The sequence below is a fragment of the Mustela nigripes genome, chromosome 14, assembly GCF_022355385.1.
Source record: "Mustela nigripes isolate SB6536 chromosome 14, MUSNIG.SB6536, whole genome shotgun sequence".
NCBI classification, from domain to species: domain Eukaryota; kingdom Metazoa; phylum Chordata; class Mammalia; order Carnivora; family Mustelidae; genus Mustela; species Mustela nigripes.
This window is the reverse complement of record NC_081570.1, coordinates 20,725,032-20,746,035: the sequence shown is the minus strand read 5'-3', so window position 1 is coordinate 20,746,035 and position 21,004 is coordinate 20,725,032. Positions and strand designations below refer to the sequence as shown.

The 21,004-nt window shown below is 50.5% G+C and overlaps 1 protein-coding gene across 1 annotated transcript; it reads right to left on the bottom strand.

Moving 5' to 3' along the window:
* Positions 1–1,537: 1,537 nt before the first annotated feature.
* On the bottom strand, positions 1,538–19,157 carry SESN2 (sestrin 2). Its single transcript, XM_059376866.1, has 10 exons — positions 18,682–19,157; positions 11,833–11,898; positions 10,368–10,565; positions 9,663–9,845; positions 9,343–9,555; positions 8,647–8,797; positions 8,044–8,162; positions 7,492–7,682; positions 4,009–4,153; positions 1,538–3,429 (listed from the first exon to the last, which is right to left on the bottom strand). The coding sequence occupies exons 1-10, from the start codon at positions 18,766–18,768 to the stop codon at positions 3,343–3,345; spliced, it is 1,440 nt and encodes a 479-aa protein (XP_059232849.1). The 5' UTR covers positions 18,769–19,157; the 3' UTR covers positions 1,538–3,342.
* Positions 19,158–21,004: the final 1,847 nt, after the last annotated feature.

Here is a 21,004-nt window from a genome sequence, read left to right as displayed (position 1 = left end):
TTTCCACATCTGTTCCCGCAATGGGAACACCACTCCTTTCTCGCTGGGTTGTGAAGATTGAGATATTAAATTTGAAAACATTTGGCAAGGGTGCCTGCGTGGCTCAGTCAGTTAAGGGTCTGCCATTGGTTCAGGTCATGATCCCTGGATCCTGGGATCAAGTCCTGCATTGGGCTCCCTGCTCAGTAGGGAGTTTGCTTCTCTCTCTGCCTTTCCCTCTGCTCGTCCGCATGCTCTCTCTCTCTCAAATAAATAAAATCTTTAAAAAATTTTTTTAAAAATGAAAACATTTGGCAAAAGTCATTCAGTAATGCAACCTGGAGAACCGAAGACATATTGCCTCTATTTTTGTGGCAGAGGAAATTTGAGGCCCAGTGAAACTCATCAACCCTCTCCCCTAATCCAGGGGTAGTAAGTGACTAAGTCAGGACCAGAATCCAAGTTTTCTTTTTTTTTTTTTAATATTTTTTATTTGACAGAGAAAGAGGGATCACAAGTAGGCAGAGGGGCAGACAGAGAGAGGGGAAAACAGACTTCCCGCTGAGCAGAAAGCCCGATGTGGGGCTCAATCCCAGGACCCTGAGATCTTGACCCGAGCTGAAGGCAGAGGCTTAACCCACTGAGCCACCCAGGCGCCCCCAGAATCCAAGTTTTCTATTCCAGTCTGGTTTGTTCTCTCACATCCTCTCAAAAGACTTTAGAAGGAAGAACAAGCAGATAGACCACCACAAAAAATGAAGAGGGTAAAGGGAAAGGAAACATGGAGTTAATCAGGGGAGGCTTCCTGGAGGAGACCCAGTTTTCATTTTTTGACAGTACTGTTTAGAGGAAGTGGGTGGCCAACAGAAGAGGTCTTGGTTCTTAGTCATAATGTGGTTTCCCTGATATGCTTACTAGAGTTCCCAGTGCCCAGAGAAGCTTGACCAAGATCACACAGTTACTAAATGGTGTTGGTACAATGAGGAGACCCCATTTAACCCTTCTCAGCTGGTTCTGTCTCCTTGGTGCTGAAGAAGTGATGAGAAGCAGGGAAGGGGTTGGGCAAGGGACACGCTGGGTTCCCAGAGATTCTCAAAAGCCTCCCTCTGCAACAGGGGAGCCCCATAGCGGGAAAAGCAACAAGTTGAAACGCTGAGGCCTCAGGGTCAGGCAGACCCTGGTTGGAATCCTGGCTCCCCCAATGAAGACCTATGTGGCCTCAGCAACTTCACTTTATACCCCTGGGTCTAAATTCTCTTGCAGTTTCAGAAAAATGGCCTCCAAATACCCAGCCCAAGGCCAGGCTTAGTGAGAAAACTAACATGGCCGTTATTTCTCCGCAATGCTGGACCAGCCACAGATGAGTGGTGGGCTGGGCATCCGTGGGTCAGAATAGACTTCCAATGCCAACCACTCCCAGAGCTGCAGTCATTGGACACAAGTGCCCAGCAGGGTAGTGTAGCTGAGGTCAGGTCCGTGATGCAACCCCAGCTCCCTGCTGATGCTAAGAGATGAACCATGACCCTTGCAAATGGAAAAACAGCCCGTTGACAAGAAGTACAAAACAAAACCTCGGTGAACTTTTATTTTTCATCATACAGAACTGGTAGCAAAGCCAAAGATTTCTGCACTTGAACACTAGATCCCCCTCCCGACCCACCTCGGGGGACATTTACAGAGTCATCATGTCCCTTCTAGACTCCAAACCCCAATGCTGGGGCCTCTTCCCTCCTGCCCAGGTTCACTGCAGGGAGGGCTCTGAGGCCCACAGGGGGTGCCGGTTGCTTCCCCATGCCTGCATGGGTGTGAAATGTGGCACACTGACCAGGCTCCTCTCCTACCCCTCTCCAGAGAGGAGGGTACAGAAGCAGCAGCAGCAGCATGTCCCCTGCCTTTCTTCAGTCACCTCCCCACCGGGCAGAGAGGAGGCACATACTGTCAGAAGAGGGGCAAGGGACGTCATCATTCACAGCTTATTTGCTACAGAAAAGTGCCTGGGATCGGTCCTTGGCTGCTTCTGCCTCCAAGCAATCCACCTAAAATCAAGGCAGGGATAGAAACGGGAATGGGGGATGGGGGATGGGGGTTGGGGTCGGGGGTTTGTCCTAGGAAGGCGGCTGGGGGAGACTGCCTGCAAGGCCAGGCTATCCCCAGAGGCCTCTTGAGATTCTGCAAGATTTACAGTTTGCTGCTGGCAGGTTGCCCTGAGCAGCCCAGAGTAGACTCAGACATCACAGAGAATCCCGGCCCCCCGTTCGCAACTATCTGTGCGGAGGTCGAAGAGGTTTGGCAATGTAGCCACGGTCAGCTGGCCAGTTTGGGCAGGACCCAGACAAGAACCTTGGGGTCTCCTGACTCTGACCCTGAAGCCACCCAGAAAGGCTCACTTGGTGGACAAGGTCTGTGGCAGCGCCGTGGGAGGCAGAAGAGTGGGGTGCCGGCCTCTGCAGGGCTGGCGCGGTTCTGGGGAGAACAGATTTCGCCCTGTCCTCCTCTCAGGCATTGACTGTGGCTATCGAGGTGAGGTCCCGAAGAACCTCCCCCAGAAAGAACCAGAAATAGAGCACTGGTAATACTCCCTTCTCTTCGGAAGGCAAAGGGACACACAGACACCCCAAACTCTCTAGAGATAATCTACTTTTTTGAGGGGCTTGGTCTCTCTTCTGAGGCCTCCCACCAGCAGGCAGGGGGGGAAATGGGTAAGAGGGTGAAGGGGAGGTCAAAGGTCAAAGGTGCTAAACCAGGGTTAGGGCCACCCGGGAAAAGGGGTGTTCCGACTGCCTGTCAGAACAGGCTTTTGGGGAGCGGAACACACAGTCCCGCTGTGACACTGACTTTCACATTGACGGGTGAATGGCAAGGAGGAGGTTTCGCGATCTGGGAGCAAGGGAGGAGGAGGAAAGGCAAAGCTGCTTGGAGTGTCAGTCCCTGGAGGTACTAGTCCCTCTCCTCTTCGGCCCAGCCAGAGACTTCCCAGGCCAGGAAGGCCACAGGACTGGTGATGCCTGCGGCCCAGCCTGCTGGGGACATGCCTCTGAGCTCAGCTCATTTCCCTTCCTGTGCCCTCTGCCTCTGGGGTTAGGGGCAGGAAGAAGGGCATGGTCCCTGGGGATCTGCTAGTCCCCTTCCAGCTCCCAAGGGTAGAACTGTGATCCGAGAGTCAGTGCAACGATCCTGTCCATTCCAGTGAGAGAAAGGGAGGGTACGGCTCAGGGGCTGCACGTCGTACACAGGCCCACCTCCAGAGTGGGGTGGGAGGGCCTGGGACAGAAAGGGATCGGGTCAGTCTCCAGACAGAGAAGTCCTTGCAGGGAGGAGGATGCCCCCAGGGGCAGCTGCTCGGGGTGCAGATCCTGCTCGCAGTCAGGTCATGTAGCGGGTGATGGCGCGGAGGGCGTAGAGCAGGGCAGCCTGCATGCGGGCCTCCAGGAGCAGCAAGTTCACATGGACCTGGGGCACAGACAAGGACCTGTGGGCAACTGATGTCACTCCTGGCCATCCCCAACCTTCCCAGACTGCCACGTGCCAGGACCACTCGCCTTTCCTTCTCTTCCATATAGACACCCTGATGGTTCCTAAGGCTCTGGGCACATTGCTACAATGGCAGCGGAGGAATTTCCAGCCCATTCATCCCCAGCCTGACTCATCTCTTTACCTCACAAAATGAAAAACAAGAGCTGGCCCTGGGCACTCATGTTCTCATCCCACTCTCACAGCAACCCCGACATGCAGGCAGTGTTTGCTCTCACGGTAAAGATAACAAGCTTAGGGGGCAAAGTGACCGGCCCAAGGTCACCATGCTACTGAGTGATACAGTTTGGATTTGAACCCAGGTCCTCCTGGCTACCGCTGAGGACCCCGTGAGGCACAGTCCCATTTTACAGGTGAGTAAATGGAGTGAGAAACCACACAGTGGAGTAGGACTTGAAGCCAGGACGGTACACCCAGGCATCCAAAGCAGCAGAAGGCTCAGTCTGGGTTCCCACATCGGGTCCTGACCACCCCCAACCCCCACCCAACACACTGTACCTTCTCTGAGTGGCGGAAGTGCCTCCAGAAGAGGTTGTACATTCTTCGCGTGGTCTTCTCGGGGTAGCAGGCCACGGTCTTGATATAGACCTTGAGGTTCCGTTCCAGGAGCTGGTTTACCTCCCCGTAGTCATAGTCATCATATCTGGATGGAAAGGCCCCGAGAGCATCACTCTCCAAGTGACTCCTCTCCCCTACCCCCACCCTAGAGAAGGAGGAACAGAGTGTGGCAAGAAAAAGCAGAAAGTAGGAAGCAAGAAGGAGCTTGGTTCCTCTTAGAAAAATAGCTGATGTCATACATCGCACGCCACTAGACTGGCCGGGGACCACTCCAAAGAATGTCGAGAACGAGCTGCTGTATTGAGTAGGAGCCATGTGCTGTATGGACGCATACTCAGAGAATCCTCAGAAACACTAGATATGCTGTATACAGAACTATTATACATAATAATACACCGCTTTTATCGGGCCCATTTTATAGCTGAAAGGGAGACTCAGAGAAGTGAAGTCATTTGTCCTGGGAATGGATTTCAAACCCAGCTCTGCCCAGCTCCAAGGTCATATTCACTATAGGAAAGGCCATGGACGGGACAGTACAAAGGATTTCCCTGGAGAAGGAAGAGAGAAAGAGAAAAAGAAGTGGTACTCATTTCATGGATGAGCAAACTAAGACCTAGAGAAGGTAATTAACTTGTTCTAAGTCAGAGAGCAAGTTGGTGACAAGTCTAGAAGCCACTTTGTCACTCTCCAGCCCAGTAAGCCAGTGAGTCATCAGAGATCTGTGTGGATGGAGAAGATTGGTAGAAAACTGTAGGACAGATTCAGTAGACAATGGCATAGGAGTGAGGACCATGTTGGAGAATGTGGGGCGAGGGAGACCCTGACCTGTGAGCTGGGCAGAAGCAGCCTGGGCCACATTCTAAGATGCCCATCCCTCCTCCAACTCCCCAGGACTGGAAAACTGTCAATGATCGGCAAGAGGACACTCAATTAAGCACAACTGAATCTACTCAGTGAAACAGAATTTACAGCTAGGAATACATAAACACACATTTTTCCACAGGGAACATTGACCTTTCTAAAAATTTCAGACTTTTTTGATGCTTGGAATAAGCCATTAAATGAGAAAAGCCAGATCATGTGTTCATTAAAATATGCCCACAATTGATTACATGAGTAAAATAAGTGAAATGAGGAGGGAGAAAAATCCTATGTTTGTAAAATTATGTCTTTTTTTTGGTTATTTGTTTGTGGAAAAAAGACAGGAGAGAACTACTTGACAATAATAAGAGTAGGCAGGATCATGGATGATTTCTATTTCTTTTTGTTGTTATTTCTGCTTCCTTTTTTTTTCTTTTAATTTTAAAAGATTTTATTTATTTGACAAAGAAACCACAATTAGCAGAAAGGCAGGCAGAGGGAGATAGGGGGGAAGCAGGCTCCCCACTGAGCAGAGAGCCCGATGCAGGACTCAATTCCAGGACCCCAGGATCATGACCTGAGCTGAAGGCAGAGGCTCAACCCACTGAGCTACCCAGGCACCCCTGTTGTTTCTGTTTTCTAGATTTACTATAAATCTAGTTGTTTCTCTTTAGAAACATCAAACATACATTTTAAAAAATGTAATAACCATCATAACTCCAACTACACAAAGCAACTACATTAGAAAGAAGAAAAGCAACCGAGAAAGAATGTCACAGGATGTGGATGTGGTTGTGAAGTAGCTGAATTTGGGGAAAGGGTTTTTTTGGTTCCTTAATTCTTTGAATTTCCCACAATGTTATCAGAATGAGATTTCTTCAAATTAAGAAATATATATATATCGTTCTGGGGGCACCTGGGTGGCTCAGTTGGTTAAGCGTCTGACTCTTGATCTCAGCTCATGTCTTGATCTCAGGGTTGGGGGTTCAAGCCCTGCATTGGGCTCCACCCTGGGCATGGAGCCTACTTAAATAAATAAACAAATAAACAAACAAATAAAATTGGGGGGGGCGGTGCCTGGGTGGCTCAGTCAGTTAAGCCTCTGACTCTTGATTTCAGCTCATGTTATAATTTCAGGGTTGTGGGACAGAGCCCCAGGTTGGGCTCACACAGGGCATGGTGCCTGCTTAAAGTTCTCTTTCTCCCCTTCCCTGCCCTCCAAAAAATAAATTTAAAAAATTTTTTAAAAATTGGTCTGTGTATATTCTTGACAAGTAATTTCACACCTAGAGCTCATCTACAAAGACTTAGTGTGAGGCTAGTCAGTGCACATGATGTTTTTAATAATGAAAAACAGTGAACTAGTTATAACTGGAAAGTGGTTGAGTTAGGCTACCTCCATAACGGAACACCACACAGTGGTTAAAAAGCATAAAGGAGGGGTACCTGGGTGGCTCAGTTGGTTAAGCATCTGCCTTCGACTCAGGTCATGATCCCAGGCTCCTGGGAATGAATCCCGCATCAGGTTCCCTGCTCAGTGGGGAACTTACTTCTTTCTATGCCCCTGCCCTCCCCACTGCTCGTGCTCTCTCTTGTTCACTCCCTCTCTAAAATAAATAAATAAAATCTAAAAAAAAAAAGCATAAAAAGATCTATTCATCCTGACAAGGAAGGCAGTTCATAACAGATTATTAGGTGAAAAAAAGCCAGTTGTAGAATATATCAAGCATGATTCCATCAATTTAAAAAATCTACTTAAAAACTCAGGAAACGTGGGGCGCCTGGGTGGTTCAGTGGGTTAAGCCTGCGTGGGGCTCTCTGCTCAGTAGGGGGCCTGCTTCCCCTTTACCGTCTGCCTGCCTCTCTGCCTACTTGTGATCTGTCAAATAAATAACCTCTAAAAACAAAATCAGGAAACACTTAGGTAATGAAATGAAAATGTAATTAATCACACACTATCCAGAGACAACCATTATTAATTAACATTTTAGTGTGTAGCCTTCCACACATTTTCCATGTACGCACACATTTTTAGCAAAAAAAAAAAAAGAGGGAAACAAAAGGAAGATTCTGGTTGGTAACCAGCTTTCTTTCTTCTCAACACATTTTGAACAATTTCCCATAGCAATATAAAGAGACCATTATTATAATTTGTAATAGCTGTATACTTCTTCACTGGGTGGATATAACGTTATTTAAAGTCTCCTACCGACGTGCATTTATGTTGTCCTTATTTACTGTAAGAGAAGAAGTCCCATTTGGAATGGAAATACACTCTCCCTTCCCTCTCTCTCTCACTCTAGGGGGTGGGATGAAAGAGTTTCATCTCCAAGCTTCAAACGGTCTACACATGTAGTATTATTTATAATCGGCAATGAAATAAATTTGCTTTGAAAAACAGTATAGGCAAAAAAAAAAAAAAAAAAGAAAAGAAAAAAAAAAAGAAAAACAGTATAGGCAAGAGGAAGGGAAAATGAAAGAACAAAATAGAAAAGGAATGAAGCTCTTGAGCTCAGCCTGAGGACTTGTGCACATGCGCTGGAAGAGGGGCCGTGAGCTCACCTGATACCAAACACACAGTGGATGTAATTCCAGATGGCCCTGCGGAGCACGGACGTGTCCACCCCGCTGTGCATGGCAATGGTGTTGTAAGTGAGGCTGTAGGCTGCCTGGAACTTCTCATCCAGCAGCTGCCCACCCTCCGGGTAAAGCCGCTGGATCAATGAATAGCCATGGTCTTCCCAGGTGTAATCCTGAGAAATGTGGAAAGGGGTCAGGGAGTAATCTCGGGGGCCCAAGTCTGGCCACACAGACCCCATCCTCTGGAGCACAACTTTGCTCTCTATAACGTCCCTTTCCCGCCCCACAAATCTAACCTGCTGCTTGGTTTGGGCCTAAGAAGCCATGGAGAATCCACCTTGGTGATGGTCTTCTCCCTGTGATCAGGATCCCCTGAGCTTAGGGCAGAGATGGGCCCTGTCAGGATCTAAGGTCTTCTGTTTCCCTCATGGAATCTTGAAGGAGAAGGTGCCTGACTCTCCAACCACTCCACCCATCCAGCCCCTGCTTGTTTGTAAACCCAGAGTGATACCAAGAAGAGCCCGGAGGGCCTACCTGGGCACGGAAGGTGGGGGGCGCCTCAGCCCCTCGCCGGGTGAAGTCCTCATATCCAAACGTGGGGTCTTCCACAAAGCACAGCATGTCTGGGTGTGGAGAGGGCTCCAGGATGTCAGCTAAGGATGTCAGAGAGAGGCCACAGTGAGGCCAAGGCATGGAGTACAGGGTACCTACTCGTGATTAATCACTGGTGGCTGGAGGGAGCTGAGGCAGGCCCACGGACCTGGGGGATGAGGCCCCTGGTAATAGGAACAGCAACTCTGGCAACCCTAGTCATTTGTGAAGCCATTTACTCTGTGCTAAGAGCTTTGCTTCCATTGTCCCATTTACCTCACAAACCAATCCTTCAAATGGGAGGAGACGGAGGCCCTGAGACAGGAAGTAACTTATCAGGGGGTTACACTGCTAGAAGGGCTGACAGGTCACCATTCTCACCCAGATCTGACCCTAAAGCCCATGCTCGGAACCTCTTAGAAGAAGTGGTTGAGACATGGCCGCCTTCAAAATACAAGTGTTTCCATGCACGGAGCTGCCTACTCCCCAGCAGAGATGGTGTCAGAAGGGGAAGACCCTGGACCTGGGATGCCTGCGATCCTGTACCTGAGGGAGTCACCAGAAGGCTCTCTGACTTCTCCAGCTCAAAGCGGCTCTCCATCTCCTCCTGGGATGCTCCCTCATCCCGTAACAGGCTCTCTTGCAGCTGCCTCATGCGTTCCATCAAAGCTTCCACATCCCGGGCAGCCTCAAAGCCCTGAAGGAGGGACCCAGCAGCGACCGTTTACTCCTCAGCCCCAGGAAACCCCACACATCCTTCCCACAAGCCAGGCCTTCCTGAGTGATCGCAAAGGCCTCCTGCCTCCTGAGGCAGCCATGGAGCTGGGCGGCTCGTGAGGCCTGTCTTCTAAAGCAAAGTTTAAGAAGCTATGGGACAGGCCTGTCTTCTCTAAGCATCAACTTCCTGCACAGGAAAGGGATTGTTAAAGTACCTATAAATTTATATTAAAACAAACAAGGCTGCTTTATAGAGTAAGAGGCAAACTTTGTATCTGTAAAGGGCTAATACCCAGGAGACATTAAGCCTCTGACACAACATGCTGAGGGATCCACCATTTACTCCTCACCACCGCTGCGAAGTAGGGGTCTTTAGCCTCATTTCACAGATGAGGAAACAGAGTCTCAAAGTCAACTAACTTTTCTGAGGTCCCTCAGTGTGAGACAGGGAAGCAGTGGCTTCCATCCGAGGACCAGAGGCCACGCGAGCTTCCTCTCCCCACAAGACCTGGACCCATTACTTACCCCAGAGCTGTTCAGTGGGTCCCTGCTGGGGGGGCTGCTCTGCTCACTGGGGGGTGAAGGTGCCTGCGGGGCAGGGCTGCCTTCGGAGTCCCCCTCAGGGAGGATGCCACAGCCAAACACGAAGGAGGCCAGTGAGTGGCAGTGGGTGAGCAGGACCAGGGCCTGGATGAGCTCGGCCAGAGACCAGCTGTGCTCGCCTGTCTTCAGCAAGGCCTGGAGAGGAAAGAAGCGCAGACTTGCTCAATGCCTGGCCCTGGGCTGACTGCCTGACATGCCCCAGCCCGGCCCTCGTGCTCCCTGTGCCTCTCTGCCCACAGCACCTGGATGTGCTCCTTGGTGATGAGCCACGGCCGGTGTGCCAGCAACTTGTTGATCTCACTGAGCTTGCGTAGCTTCTCGGGGGCCCGGTGGAGACCAAGCAGCCACTCAGGGTCACCGCCAGTCTGCAGAAACTCGGCCATGTGGGAACCCACCAAGTAGGAACACTGGTGGCGGGCAGCAGCCTGTGGAAAGGGTGGACAGAGCCTTGTTCAGGGTGGATACCCCATGGAGGGAGGAATGGCGGGCCTCACTATTGCCAGAGAGGCAGGACACTTAGGTCCTAACCCCAGCTGCACTAGTGTGCTGTCCTCCCATGGGCAGGTCACCTGACTCTTTCATGCCTCAGTTTTCTGATTCTGACTAAAATGCCTCTCTCTGGGGCACCCGGGTGACTCTGTTGATTAAGCATCCAACTCTCGATATCTGCTCAGGTCTTGATCTATCTCAGGGTCGTGAGTTCAAGCCCCACACTGAGCTCCATCCCGGCAGTAGAGCTTACTTAATTTAAAAAAAAAAAAAAAAAAAAGCCTCTCTTCAGAATCCAGAATTCTGTGGATGATCCGATAGTTAGGGCTTTCCTCTGCTCTGGACAGCCTCTCCTCCCAGCCTCTGAAATAGGTTCAAGAAGCGCCCAGCAAAGAGACCTAAAGACCAAATCCCCCCACGTGGCCAACTGTACAAGGGCTGGGCTCCAACAGACTTACCATGATGGCAATGTAGTGGCGCCAGGAGCTGGCGAGAGGCCCATCTGTGTGCAACAGGAGGTAGTGCAGGCGCCAGAAGCAGTTAAGGTAGTCAGGGTGCAGGCCCATCACCACAGCCAGGTTGTCCACCCGCCCCAAGGACATCAGTGCCTCAAGCCTCAGGTGCTGCTCCAGGCTCTCTGGTCCCTCCTGAAGGACCTGCCAAACCAAGGCGAGAGGGTGGGTTCCAGGCCCGCTCTCCGCACCAAAGAGACCAACGCCCTCATTGTGTTGGGACTGTAAAAGCCAAGACACCCAAAATGACCACCATGTCCAAAAAAAAAGGAAAATAGGGGAGGAAAAGATAATTCATTAAGTGATTTCCTTGCTCAGGTTACAGATCTAGCAAATGACAGAACGTGGATTCAAATCCAGATTGCCAAAAAGGCCCATTTATTTCCTCCATTATAAAAGAGGACCGATTATTTACAAATGAAAAAATAAAATATGAGAACAATACTTGAGTTGAAAATTCTGGGCTAGATACAAATAATCAGCAGGTGGTTGTTTGCTTTCCATTTACCAAGGGTGGAGAGGGAAGTGGGGGGGGGGGGTAGGTTAGACATTTGTTAACAGCTCATTAACTACCTGGCTACACATTTAGGAGAGCAAACAGGATGACAAAACAAAACATTTATTTTTGTTCACCGAAGGCCAAAGAAATAGGAGGAAACTTATTTTTAGAATTTTCCTGGGAATGTATTTCAAAGGTGTCCCTGCCACCATCAACCCCATCCTAGAACGTCAGCTGACGGCAAGGATTTTTGTCTGAATTGTTCTCTGCTGTATCCCCAACACCTACAACAGTGCCTGACACAGATTAATCATTCAACAGATATCTGTTAAATAAATGAATGAATGATCTGACTCAGTGGATGAAAGGTATCACTTGTATTAAGTGACAAAAATAAAGAATACAGCAATAACCCCCTCCTCCCCAAATGTTGTAAACCATGACCTTGGTTCCGTATGACAAGAAGTCCAAGAAACAGTGATGAATGTTAAGGAATAGTGATTACCTCTGTGGGAGGCAAGATTACAGGAGACTAGAGCTTTCTGAGGCATTAAAATTTTTCTTATAATGAATATAATATTACTCTTCAAGTTGAGAAAAAAATGTCATATATATATATAGTCAAGGAGGATCAGTTAATATAGACAGTTCTGTCTTTTTAAAGAATAGGCCTCGCTCTGGGGAATCAAAAAAGTTTGTCATTACCTAGCTGCGTCATTATCACATTATCTCTTTGAGCCTGTTTCTTCCCAGCAACGTCTGATATGCATACTTCAGAGAGCTGTTTGTGGGTTAAATGAGTCAGGAACCTGAAGCTACTATTTCAAGAGACAGGAAAAGACCTCCACCCACACAATGTCCCATGTCCTTTCTTCCCAAGAACCAAGAAGTCCTTGCCCCCTGCACGCTTACCTCCTCTACCGGGATGAAGGCACTGGGCCCTCGGGGACCTCGCCGAGCCCGGCTTTCCCTCTGCTCCTAGAAGGAATCACATCACAGTTACTGGAGGTAGAAGGGAGGACTAGGAGTAGAGTTCTCTCTCCAGCCTTCTCCTTCTACGCAACAGGCCATGCTGAGCTTTTTTTGTTGTTGTTTTTAAAGATTTTATTTATTTGACAGAGAGAGAGAGAGAGATCACAAGTAGACAGAGCAGCAGGCAGAGAGAGAGGGAAGTAGGCTCCCCGATGGGCAGGGAGCTTGATGCGGGGCTCGATATCCCCAGACCCTGAGATCATGACCCGAGCCAAAGGCAGAGGGTTAACACACTGAGTCACCCAGGTGCCCTCACGCTGAGCTTTTAAAACCACCCTTTTGGTGCACCCTGCAGGAAGGAGTCAGGTGGGAGATAACCACCTGCTGGCAGGTGGAGAAAGGGTAAGCAAGAAGGCTCACCCCACAGGCTGAGTTCTTCCGGAACTGGGAGCCCCAGTTTTGGGTGGGAGGGGTGTGGGGAAGGGAAATATACAGCCACCATGGTGCACATCTTTAGGAGGCCACCCTTTGAGAAGCCCTGGAGATCCCAAGAAACCCCCTCGTTTTGCATCCTGTAGCCAGATTAGCAAGCACCTTAGATTCCTATGGATCCTAATCGAAGCCCCAGCTGTTTTCTGTGGTCACGTCTCCATCCCTCCCACCACCAGCACCTCATAGACTATAACCATCTCTTGTCTGGACCCCACCCTCACCCCGCAGCCAACAGCCTCACCCATGGTCTCCCTGCCACCACTGCCCTGCCCTCTCCTACTGATACTCTCCCAAATTAATGAATAAAGAAAACATCCTGCCTGAGTGACACCTCTAGAACAAGGAGCCCATGCAGTGAGTCCATGACACTAGTGGTTTCTAGGAGGGCAAACTTTCTGCAGCCAAAGGAATATTTCTTAAGTGCAAATTTGAGCAACGGGCTTAAAACCCTGCCTCTAGCTCCCATAACCTTCCAAGGAAATGAGAGTTTCAGGCCTACTGTGCTCCCACTGGTCATTCCTTTTGCAAAACTAACTCACAGTCTTCCAGGGTCTGGAAACCTTCTTCTGACCCTAGGCTGTGACCCTACAATTCCTGGTGCTTTTGCTTCTGAAAACATTGTCTTGCGATTGTGTGATTCAGGTCTCCCTACTGCCACGTCACGTTTAGTGGAGAGTGGGGCCAGGTCATTCATACCAACCTGTTAGGGTTGGTATGAGAAAGCAGAGCAGAGTAGAAGGATTCAAAGCAGGGCACAGAAGGCTGCTGGTACAACTATTCTAATGCCTCTTTGGAAACCATCAGTCACGTACTCACTAAATCTGCTCCTAGTCTGGGAAGTGGGGTTCAGAGAGGATGTTTTATTTATTGATTTGTTTTGGTTAACTGGGAAGGGGGCTCTCAGTACTGGCCTTGGAAACAGTTTACCCAAACCAGAGTCACACCCTCACTGAACACAGAGAGTGTCCCCCTAACTCTCCCCTCCTCATTGGAAACCAGACTGAGTATCCATCTCCAGGTCTCCAGAGGCTAAAGATTATAATCGAACCTTCCTTCTCACCAGGCCAAAAGACCCTGGAGGGAGGCAGAACTCTGGGACTCTCAAAGACTACACAGAAGGAACAAAGGGATCTGGAAGTCCCAGGTCCTGGTATCAATTCTACTACTAACTTGCTGTGTGACTTTGAGAAAGTGACTTAGACTCTCTGGGCCTTAATGCAGCTCAGCTAATTGCTCAGGCCCCTTTCAGCCCACACTTCTGGGTGCTACCAGGGCTGGCTGGTCCAAGTCCAGCACAGAAATCCCAGCAATCTCCAAGTACTCATTCAGCGTCCCTCCTCCCTCACCAAAGAAAAAAAGGTTAACAGCTCTGTCTAGTGGGAGATAAGGACTGCTGACTCCACAACCCAGACCTCTCCCTCAGGGGACCTGAGGACAGATAGAAAACCACAGCCTGGGGAGGGCAGGAGACAGCTGGTGGGGGGGCGCTGGAGAACCCCCCCCAGGGTACTGGTGAGGTACAGGGAACAGCCTTGGGAACCCCTTCATACTTTAAAACTTGCCTCAGGACTGGTCAAGGCAAGGAACTGATACCTGTGGGACTCCAGGTGATAGGTCTGGACCCACCACGTTCAGTCCTGATGATGATGATGGCGATCATGGTAACAGCCATGATGATGATTGTGGAGTACATTTAAAAGATACAGGCTCGGGAGGCCTGGGTGGCTCGGGTCATGATCCCAAGGTCCTGGGATCGAGTCCCGCATCGGGCTCCTTCCTCTGCCTGCCTCTCTGCCTGCTTGTGTGTACTCTCTCTATCTCTGGCAAATAAATAAAATCTTAAAAAAAAAAAAAATAAAGAAAAGATACAGGCTCTTGGCCTGGGATACCTGGGCCCATGGGTTAACTCCATACCTATTATCCGCTACCTATGGAGTCTATAGTTTCCCTACCAAATAATGGGAATAATAGTACCCACTTTCACTGGGCAGTCATGAGGATTTAATGAGATAATGCCCCATAGCCATTACCTCAGTACCTCTGTTGCCAGAACACTTAATAAAAGTCAGTAGTTGGCAATCGTTAACCTCCACCTCCTTGTAATTTCAAACAAGGGCTTTTCAGCGGGAGCAGCACAAAACCCCTTTGAGAAGCTTTTAAAAAGATGCCAGTGCCAAGGTCCCACCTCCAGCAATTCTAATTTAACTGGGTGGGGTCCAGCATCATTTATAGCCAGGGTGGAGGGCCACTGTTTCCCACCCTTTATCGATCATTTTCTCAAGTGTAAGTCACCGTGCTAAGTGCTTTCCAGGTGGAACCAGAATTAATTTGTTCATTCAACAAATATTTTTGATGACTACAATGCAGGCAGCTAGAGAACAGGAATGAAAAGACAGTCTCCGCTTTCAGAGAATTTATGATCTAAAGGAGACTGACAGATGATGAGTAGGGTTTCAAAGCACAGATTGCATAAAGTAAATGAAATAGAGCAATGAGAGTGTATGATGGGGTGGAGGTGTACCATATATTAGTCTGAGGAGACAGGGAAAGATACAGGGGACGTAATCTTTGCGTTGATATCTAAATATCAAATATCTAAATGAGTTGATGAGAAGGCAGCAGGGCCCATAAAGATCTAGGGGGCCAGCATTCCAGCCGAAGGGAACAGAAAATACAAAATCCTGAAAGCAAGACCACATAGATTCCAATCCAGAGCTCCAATACCCTGAAAGCTTCTCTGACCCTGACACCCAGAACTTTAGGGGAAGCAGACAGGACAGGGTCCTGCTGCCAAGAGATGATGACTCCAAATCAGCCCTCTCCTATTTCCTGAGGTTGGAAGTCACAACAGCCAATGGTAGGTAGCACCACTGATTACTATCAGCCAGGCATTTCACCTGCCCTTCGATGTAGGCTCGACTCCTCTTCCTAAGGATGATGATTACATCTCAAAGGGGTCAAGTCAGGCTTTGCACCTGCGGTTTACCAGGAGAAGCTCCTCCTCCCTGCCCATGTTCCCGGGGATCCACGACTCCCGGTCACGGCACCTGGATACTGGGTTTTTTCTCCCTTGGAGGGCACACACTGGATCTTCAGTAACACTGAAGTCAGACAGTGCTCTCGGGGGCACTGAGCAGGGAAGGCTTCAGGCAAGTTGTAAAAAGAGGATAATCACCCTTCAAGCTCAGTGCCTGGTGCCTAATTTAGACACTTGCTCAATGTTATCTTTTATATTAGCTCAGGCATCTGCACACGGGTTCCATCTACTCTTCATCAGTTTTGGGGTGGGGGGTGGGGGACTCTGTTGCACCCACAGAAGGATTAAGAGTCCAAAGGTTAAGCACCAGCCGACAAGTGGCCAGCCTGAGATGTGAACTTGGTTCGGTTTGGCTTCCAAGGGTTCTATCCACCACCCACAACAGTCTCTTGGAGCAGCCCCGGACTTTATTCTTGGTATCCTATCCAGAGCCTGCAACCCCCATCCCAGGACTCAGCTACACACACCTATGAAGTCCCACTGCCAGCTGGGAAGGGGCAGAGACTTCCAGCACCCCACTCCTCGGGCAGCTGTCTGCAGAACTCAAGTACCTGCCTGAGTTTACACAGGAGAGGGAGACCCCATAGCCCAAGCAGCCTGCTACCTCCAGCCTTGGAAGGAGAGGGTATGATCAGTGCCAAGGGCCGGGCCCTAGGCTAAGTGCTTTTACACAGCCGATCTGGCTGATTTCTCACAACTACCCTGAGGGAAACAGGGCTTATTTTTCCTTCTTCAGAGACAGCTCACTGAGGCTCTTTTGGAGTCCTGCTCCAGATGTGCACAGCTCATATCTGACTTTGAAGCACGCACAGGTCACGAGGGTCAGTTAAGCCAAAAGGGGGTTAAGAGGAGCATTTAGTAGGGGCGAAGAACCATGCTGGGGATGTGACCTACAGAGTGTTTCTAGTCTAACACAGGAGACATGCAAAATGCTGATCACATGACTGTTACATTATAATTGGGATTAACGCTCCAGCCTCTGAGAAGAGGGACTGAAGTAAGGTATGTAGAAGGACTTATCGGGTGAGGGAGGGAAAGCTTCCCTGAGGAAGTGATGTTTGAGGAAGTGATTCTAGAGCCCAATAGGGCTCTAAATACATACTACCAGTCCTAGAATGAAGTCCTGGAGTCTGCAGGTCTTGACCCCTTTAGGTTAAGGGCATGTAGTGAAGTGATGGGACTTGAGGGGTCTATTTATCTGGGTGTCCCTTGGGCATCAGGCTCTGTTAAGTTCAGTGCCCTACTGTCTTCTAACGATTCTGCATAAAGCAGGCATCTTGCCAAGGACCTCTTTTTCTTGAGAGAAGAGTTATGCGGAAAGTGTTCAGATATCACCATCTTTCCCTTGCTGACAGGTGGCTTCCATCTAAAGGCCACTCCCTTAGAGCCTGCCCAGACCACCTGGGGCATCTCTTCTCCCCAGGCCACTTCCCAGAGAGGGATGGGCCAACTCTCCCCTCAGGCAAGAGGGACAGGTTCAGGCACCCCATTGTGACACACTCTGGGGAAAGGGAAATGACCACATTCTAACGATACCCAGCATCTCCGACTCAGTTACTGTGTTTCAGGCACTGTGCTTTAGCTTTTGCTTGTATTCTGTCATTTCTCCCAACAATCCTCAGAGATGCTATCAAATATCCACGGGAAGAAACTGCAGACGGGAGCAACGATCACTTGGGTCAGGTTACACAGCAAGTGAATGGGAGGACTGAGATATGAACCCAGCACCTCCCCTCTAGGGGCAGGGATCCTCAGTGATAATACGAGTCCCCCCTAGCCCCCACCAGAAAGAAATGGACTCCGAGTAAAGTGACTGGGTGCCACTGGGCAGAGAAATGACAGGAGTGGGTTTCATTCCTCCACCAGGAGTTCTCAAACCATGACGTTCGGGAAGGGGCGCCTGGGTGGCTCAGGTCATTATGTCAGAGTCCTGGGATCAAGCCCTGCATTGGGCTCTCTGCTAAGCGGGGAGCCTGCTTCCCCCCCCCCTCTCTGCCTGCCTGCTTGTGATCTCTCTCTCTGACAAATAAATAAATAAAATATATTTTTAAAAGTATTAAAAAATCTTAAAAACATGATGGGGAAGGATAACAAGCTCACAGAAAACCCAGGACACGAACCATCCACCATTGGAGGTAAGACCTCCTAGAAACCAAGTGGCTCAGAGAAGGCAGCGATTTTCCCAGGGTCACACAGTTAAGGACTAGCACTTGTCGCACTCCCAGGCCCAGCAATACACTTGCTCCAAGCTCCAGGACTGGAAAGTAAAACAAGCAAAACTCTCTGTAATGCCAAGCACCCTAGGGAATCCTAGAGAAGCCCAGGCCAAAGAATGAGCTACTTGGTGGGACTAGTGAAGGAAGGCTCTCCACAGCCCCTTCTGGGCCTCAATTTCCTCATCCTGGAAAACGAGGCCACAGCGTAGCTCCTATTTTGCTAGTTTAGTCCTGAGGACTCAGAAAAGGCAAAACCCGGAGACCAGCATCTGGTAGGTGCTTAAGAAATGGTAAGATAGATGTGTTGGGGGGGGGGGGGGGAGCAGGAGGCGTGTCAGATTAGGCCCAGCCCATTCCTCGCTTCACTGCTTAGAGTCCCTGCGAAACAAACTTTTGCGACCTCAGACCACTTAGTAGGGCGCAGCCTAATACGCGCGGGCCGCGCCCAGAGTTTCTCCCCTTATCCCCCAGCTTCGGCCGCCGCCGCGCACCCCGCAGCCAGCCAAGGCCCCGGAACGCCCGCGCTCCCCTGCTCCAAATCGGGGGTGCAGGTGTGGGTGGGGGTCGAGGTCGACCTTCCCTGGCACGTCCCAGGTGCCTCGATGCCTGCCCTGGGAGACTGGAATGGGAACGTATCCTAGAAAGAGCCCTCCGCGCGCCAGCCCCAGCCTAGAGGAAGGGAATCCGCGGAAGGGGGCGGGGAGGAGGAGTGGTCGGGCCGCAGCCGCCGGGATTTGCCTGGACTTGAAGATTCTCCCGTCAAGAGCCCAAACCCAGGATAACCTCGAGAAGGCTCCCCTCTTATTGGCCAGGAGTCCGAGGGAGCCAGGGAAGGTTCCACAGCCCCGGGGGGAGGGGGCGGAGAGGGCCGAGACAGCCGGTTGATGCAACCCCATTCCTAGGTTACGCGCTCCGCTCCCCCTCGTCGAGCCCGGGGCGTTATGGAGGGGTGGGGGGTGCGCGTAGACTCAGCTCGGGACAGCCCGAAGCTCGGCTGCAGCTCGGGGCTCAAAGGAAGAGTGGCGTCGCTCGGCCGCTGCTTACCTCTCCGGCCCCGGGGCCGCCGCCGCTCGGGGCGAACGGCAGGTAGCCCTTCAGCTCTGCGCGGCACTCGGAGTCTGCAACGATCATGGTGTGTGCCAGGATCCGGCCACGGCTCGCCGGTGACCCGTGCACCCGAGGGGGTTTGGGACGGACGCACACAGGAAGCGGGGACTGGGGGCCGCTGGGGAGGTTCTAGAGCCCCGGGGTGTCTCTCGGGGTTCCAGAACCCTCCGAAAGCCCAGAATCCGCGGACAGCAGCTCCTCCGCCGGACTCTCCCCTCGGCCGGCTTCTAGAACGGTGAATGGCTTCGGGAGCCTGGGATTGGCCTCGGCCCAGGGGTTTTCACGGCCCGGAGTGCCTCGGAAGTCCGCAGTGGCCACAGCTGCTCGCCAAACCAGCGATCTTCAGCATCCCCGCCGCGGAACTGCCAGCGCTCGCCGGGATCTGACACTAGCAGCGCCGCTCAGCCTGCTGCGGTCCCCGGGGGAGGGCGGGGACACAAAAGCCCCGAGCCGCAGCCAATCAGATGCCTGTTTCCCGGGGAGGCGGGGGCGACACGGTCCCCTGGAGCCGACGGTTCGGCCAATCGGCACCGGGAAGCGCCCAGGAACTCTGGGAGCTGTAGTCAGCCCCGGATGAATGCTGCAAACTTTTGCAAAAGGGGTTAGTCAGATTGTTGGCAATATCAGCCGAGAGTGACAGCCAAGAGAGTCATTAGGGCTGCGTGATGAAACGGGACTTCACCGGGCTGGGCCGGTGAGCCGGGTGTGAAATCCCTCCCAAGTATGTTCTTCAGCTTTTCAGTTCCTGCAGGGACTGGTTAGGGTTAGGAGAGCTGGTGCTAATTACAGAGCTGAACCCCAGATCTTTGGAGATTAAAGGGCACAGCCTTGTCCCCCTGGCCTCCGGGAGAGCTCCACCTTAAAATGTACCAGGCACGGGGAATACATCTTAATGGTGGAGTCCCTGGAAAAGCCATTCATCGAAAGTTTCTTGGCCACCCCATGCCTAAGCTCAATCCCCATGTAGCAGTTTCCTCTCGTTTGCTTCCTAGGGGCCTCCTCCAGTTTTGTCTTCCATCCCTGCCACTCCCTTTCTAGAAACTTTGAGACAAGGTGTTCTCCTGGGTCTTTTCTCACATCTCTCTCTCTCTCTCTCTCTCTCTGGCCACTCCTCTGACTCCCTAGAACGTGGGTGTTCCCCAGTTTCTGTTTTTATCCCTCCTCTCTCCAGACACTCTGGCCCTCCCTGATCTCATCCACTTCCTGGCCTTCAGCGCTCCATCTGGGAGTAAGTTGTTCCACCAGCACCTCAGCACCTGAAAATGAATTCATCTCCTTCCCACAGTCTCTTCCTTCAGTTTTTCTTCAGACCTCCACTTTTTGCTTCCATTTCAAAGTCACTGTTTATCCTGGATAGAGAATCCTGGGTGGGCTAGATGACCTCCTGTTTTCCCTCTTGAGGCTTTCTGAGACTAGGCTTAACCATTCCAAGGATGACCCTCTGATTTGGTCTCCTGCCTCCAGCTCTTGGAAGAGGGAAATGAATTTCACCCTCTGCTGGGCATCAAAGGCACTTGGGCTAGGGCTCTATCATACACGTATCCCGCTCTACTTTATATTGTAATTTTCTGTGTACATGTCTTATCTGACCCTCTTGATTATAAGCTCCTTTAGGGCACAGTCCGTGTCTTGACCTCTTTGTCTCTGTCCTATGTCGCCAAGGGTATCCTGCTAATAATATGCACTTGGTGACTGAATCTTTCCTTGAATTGAATTCCTCTCTAAGTTAGCATATGTCAGACTCAGATTTCACTTTTTATTTGAAGATTTTATTTATTTTGAGGGGAGGGGAAGAGGCAGAGGGACAGAGAGACTCTCAAGGAGACTCTGAGCCGAGCATGGGGCCTGATGTGGGGCTCCATCCCACAACCCTGAGATCATGATCTGAGCTGAAATCAAGAGTCAGACACTCAACTGCCTGAGCCACTCAGGTGCCCCTGTAATGTCAATATTGAGATCAAAAAGTTTTACTAGAATTTCATCAGCTACAAAATAAAGGTCAAACCTCTAGATTGACATTTACATCTGCCAAGATCTGCCTCAATCTACCCTTCCAGTCTTATCACCTGCCACATCCATGTTTCTTGTTTGGCCTTCAAACCTTTCTTCCAGTAGTTCTTTCTGCAAATCTCTGCCCACTGAAATCTTACCCAGCATTCAATGCTTTCATGTTTGTGGCCTGAATGAAGCCTTCAAAATGCCACTTCCTACAGAAAGGTTGCTTTTTCAGCTCAGCTGAAAAAGATCTCTTCCACTCCTC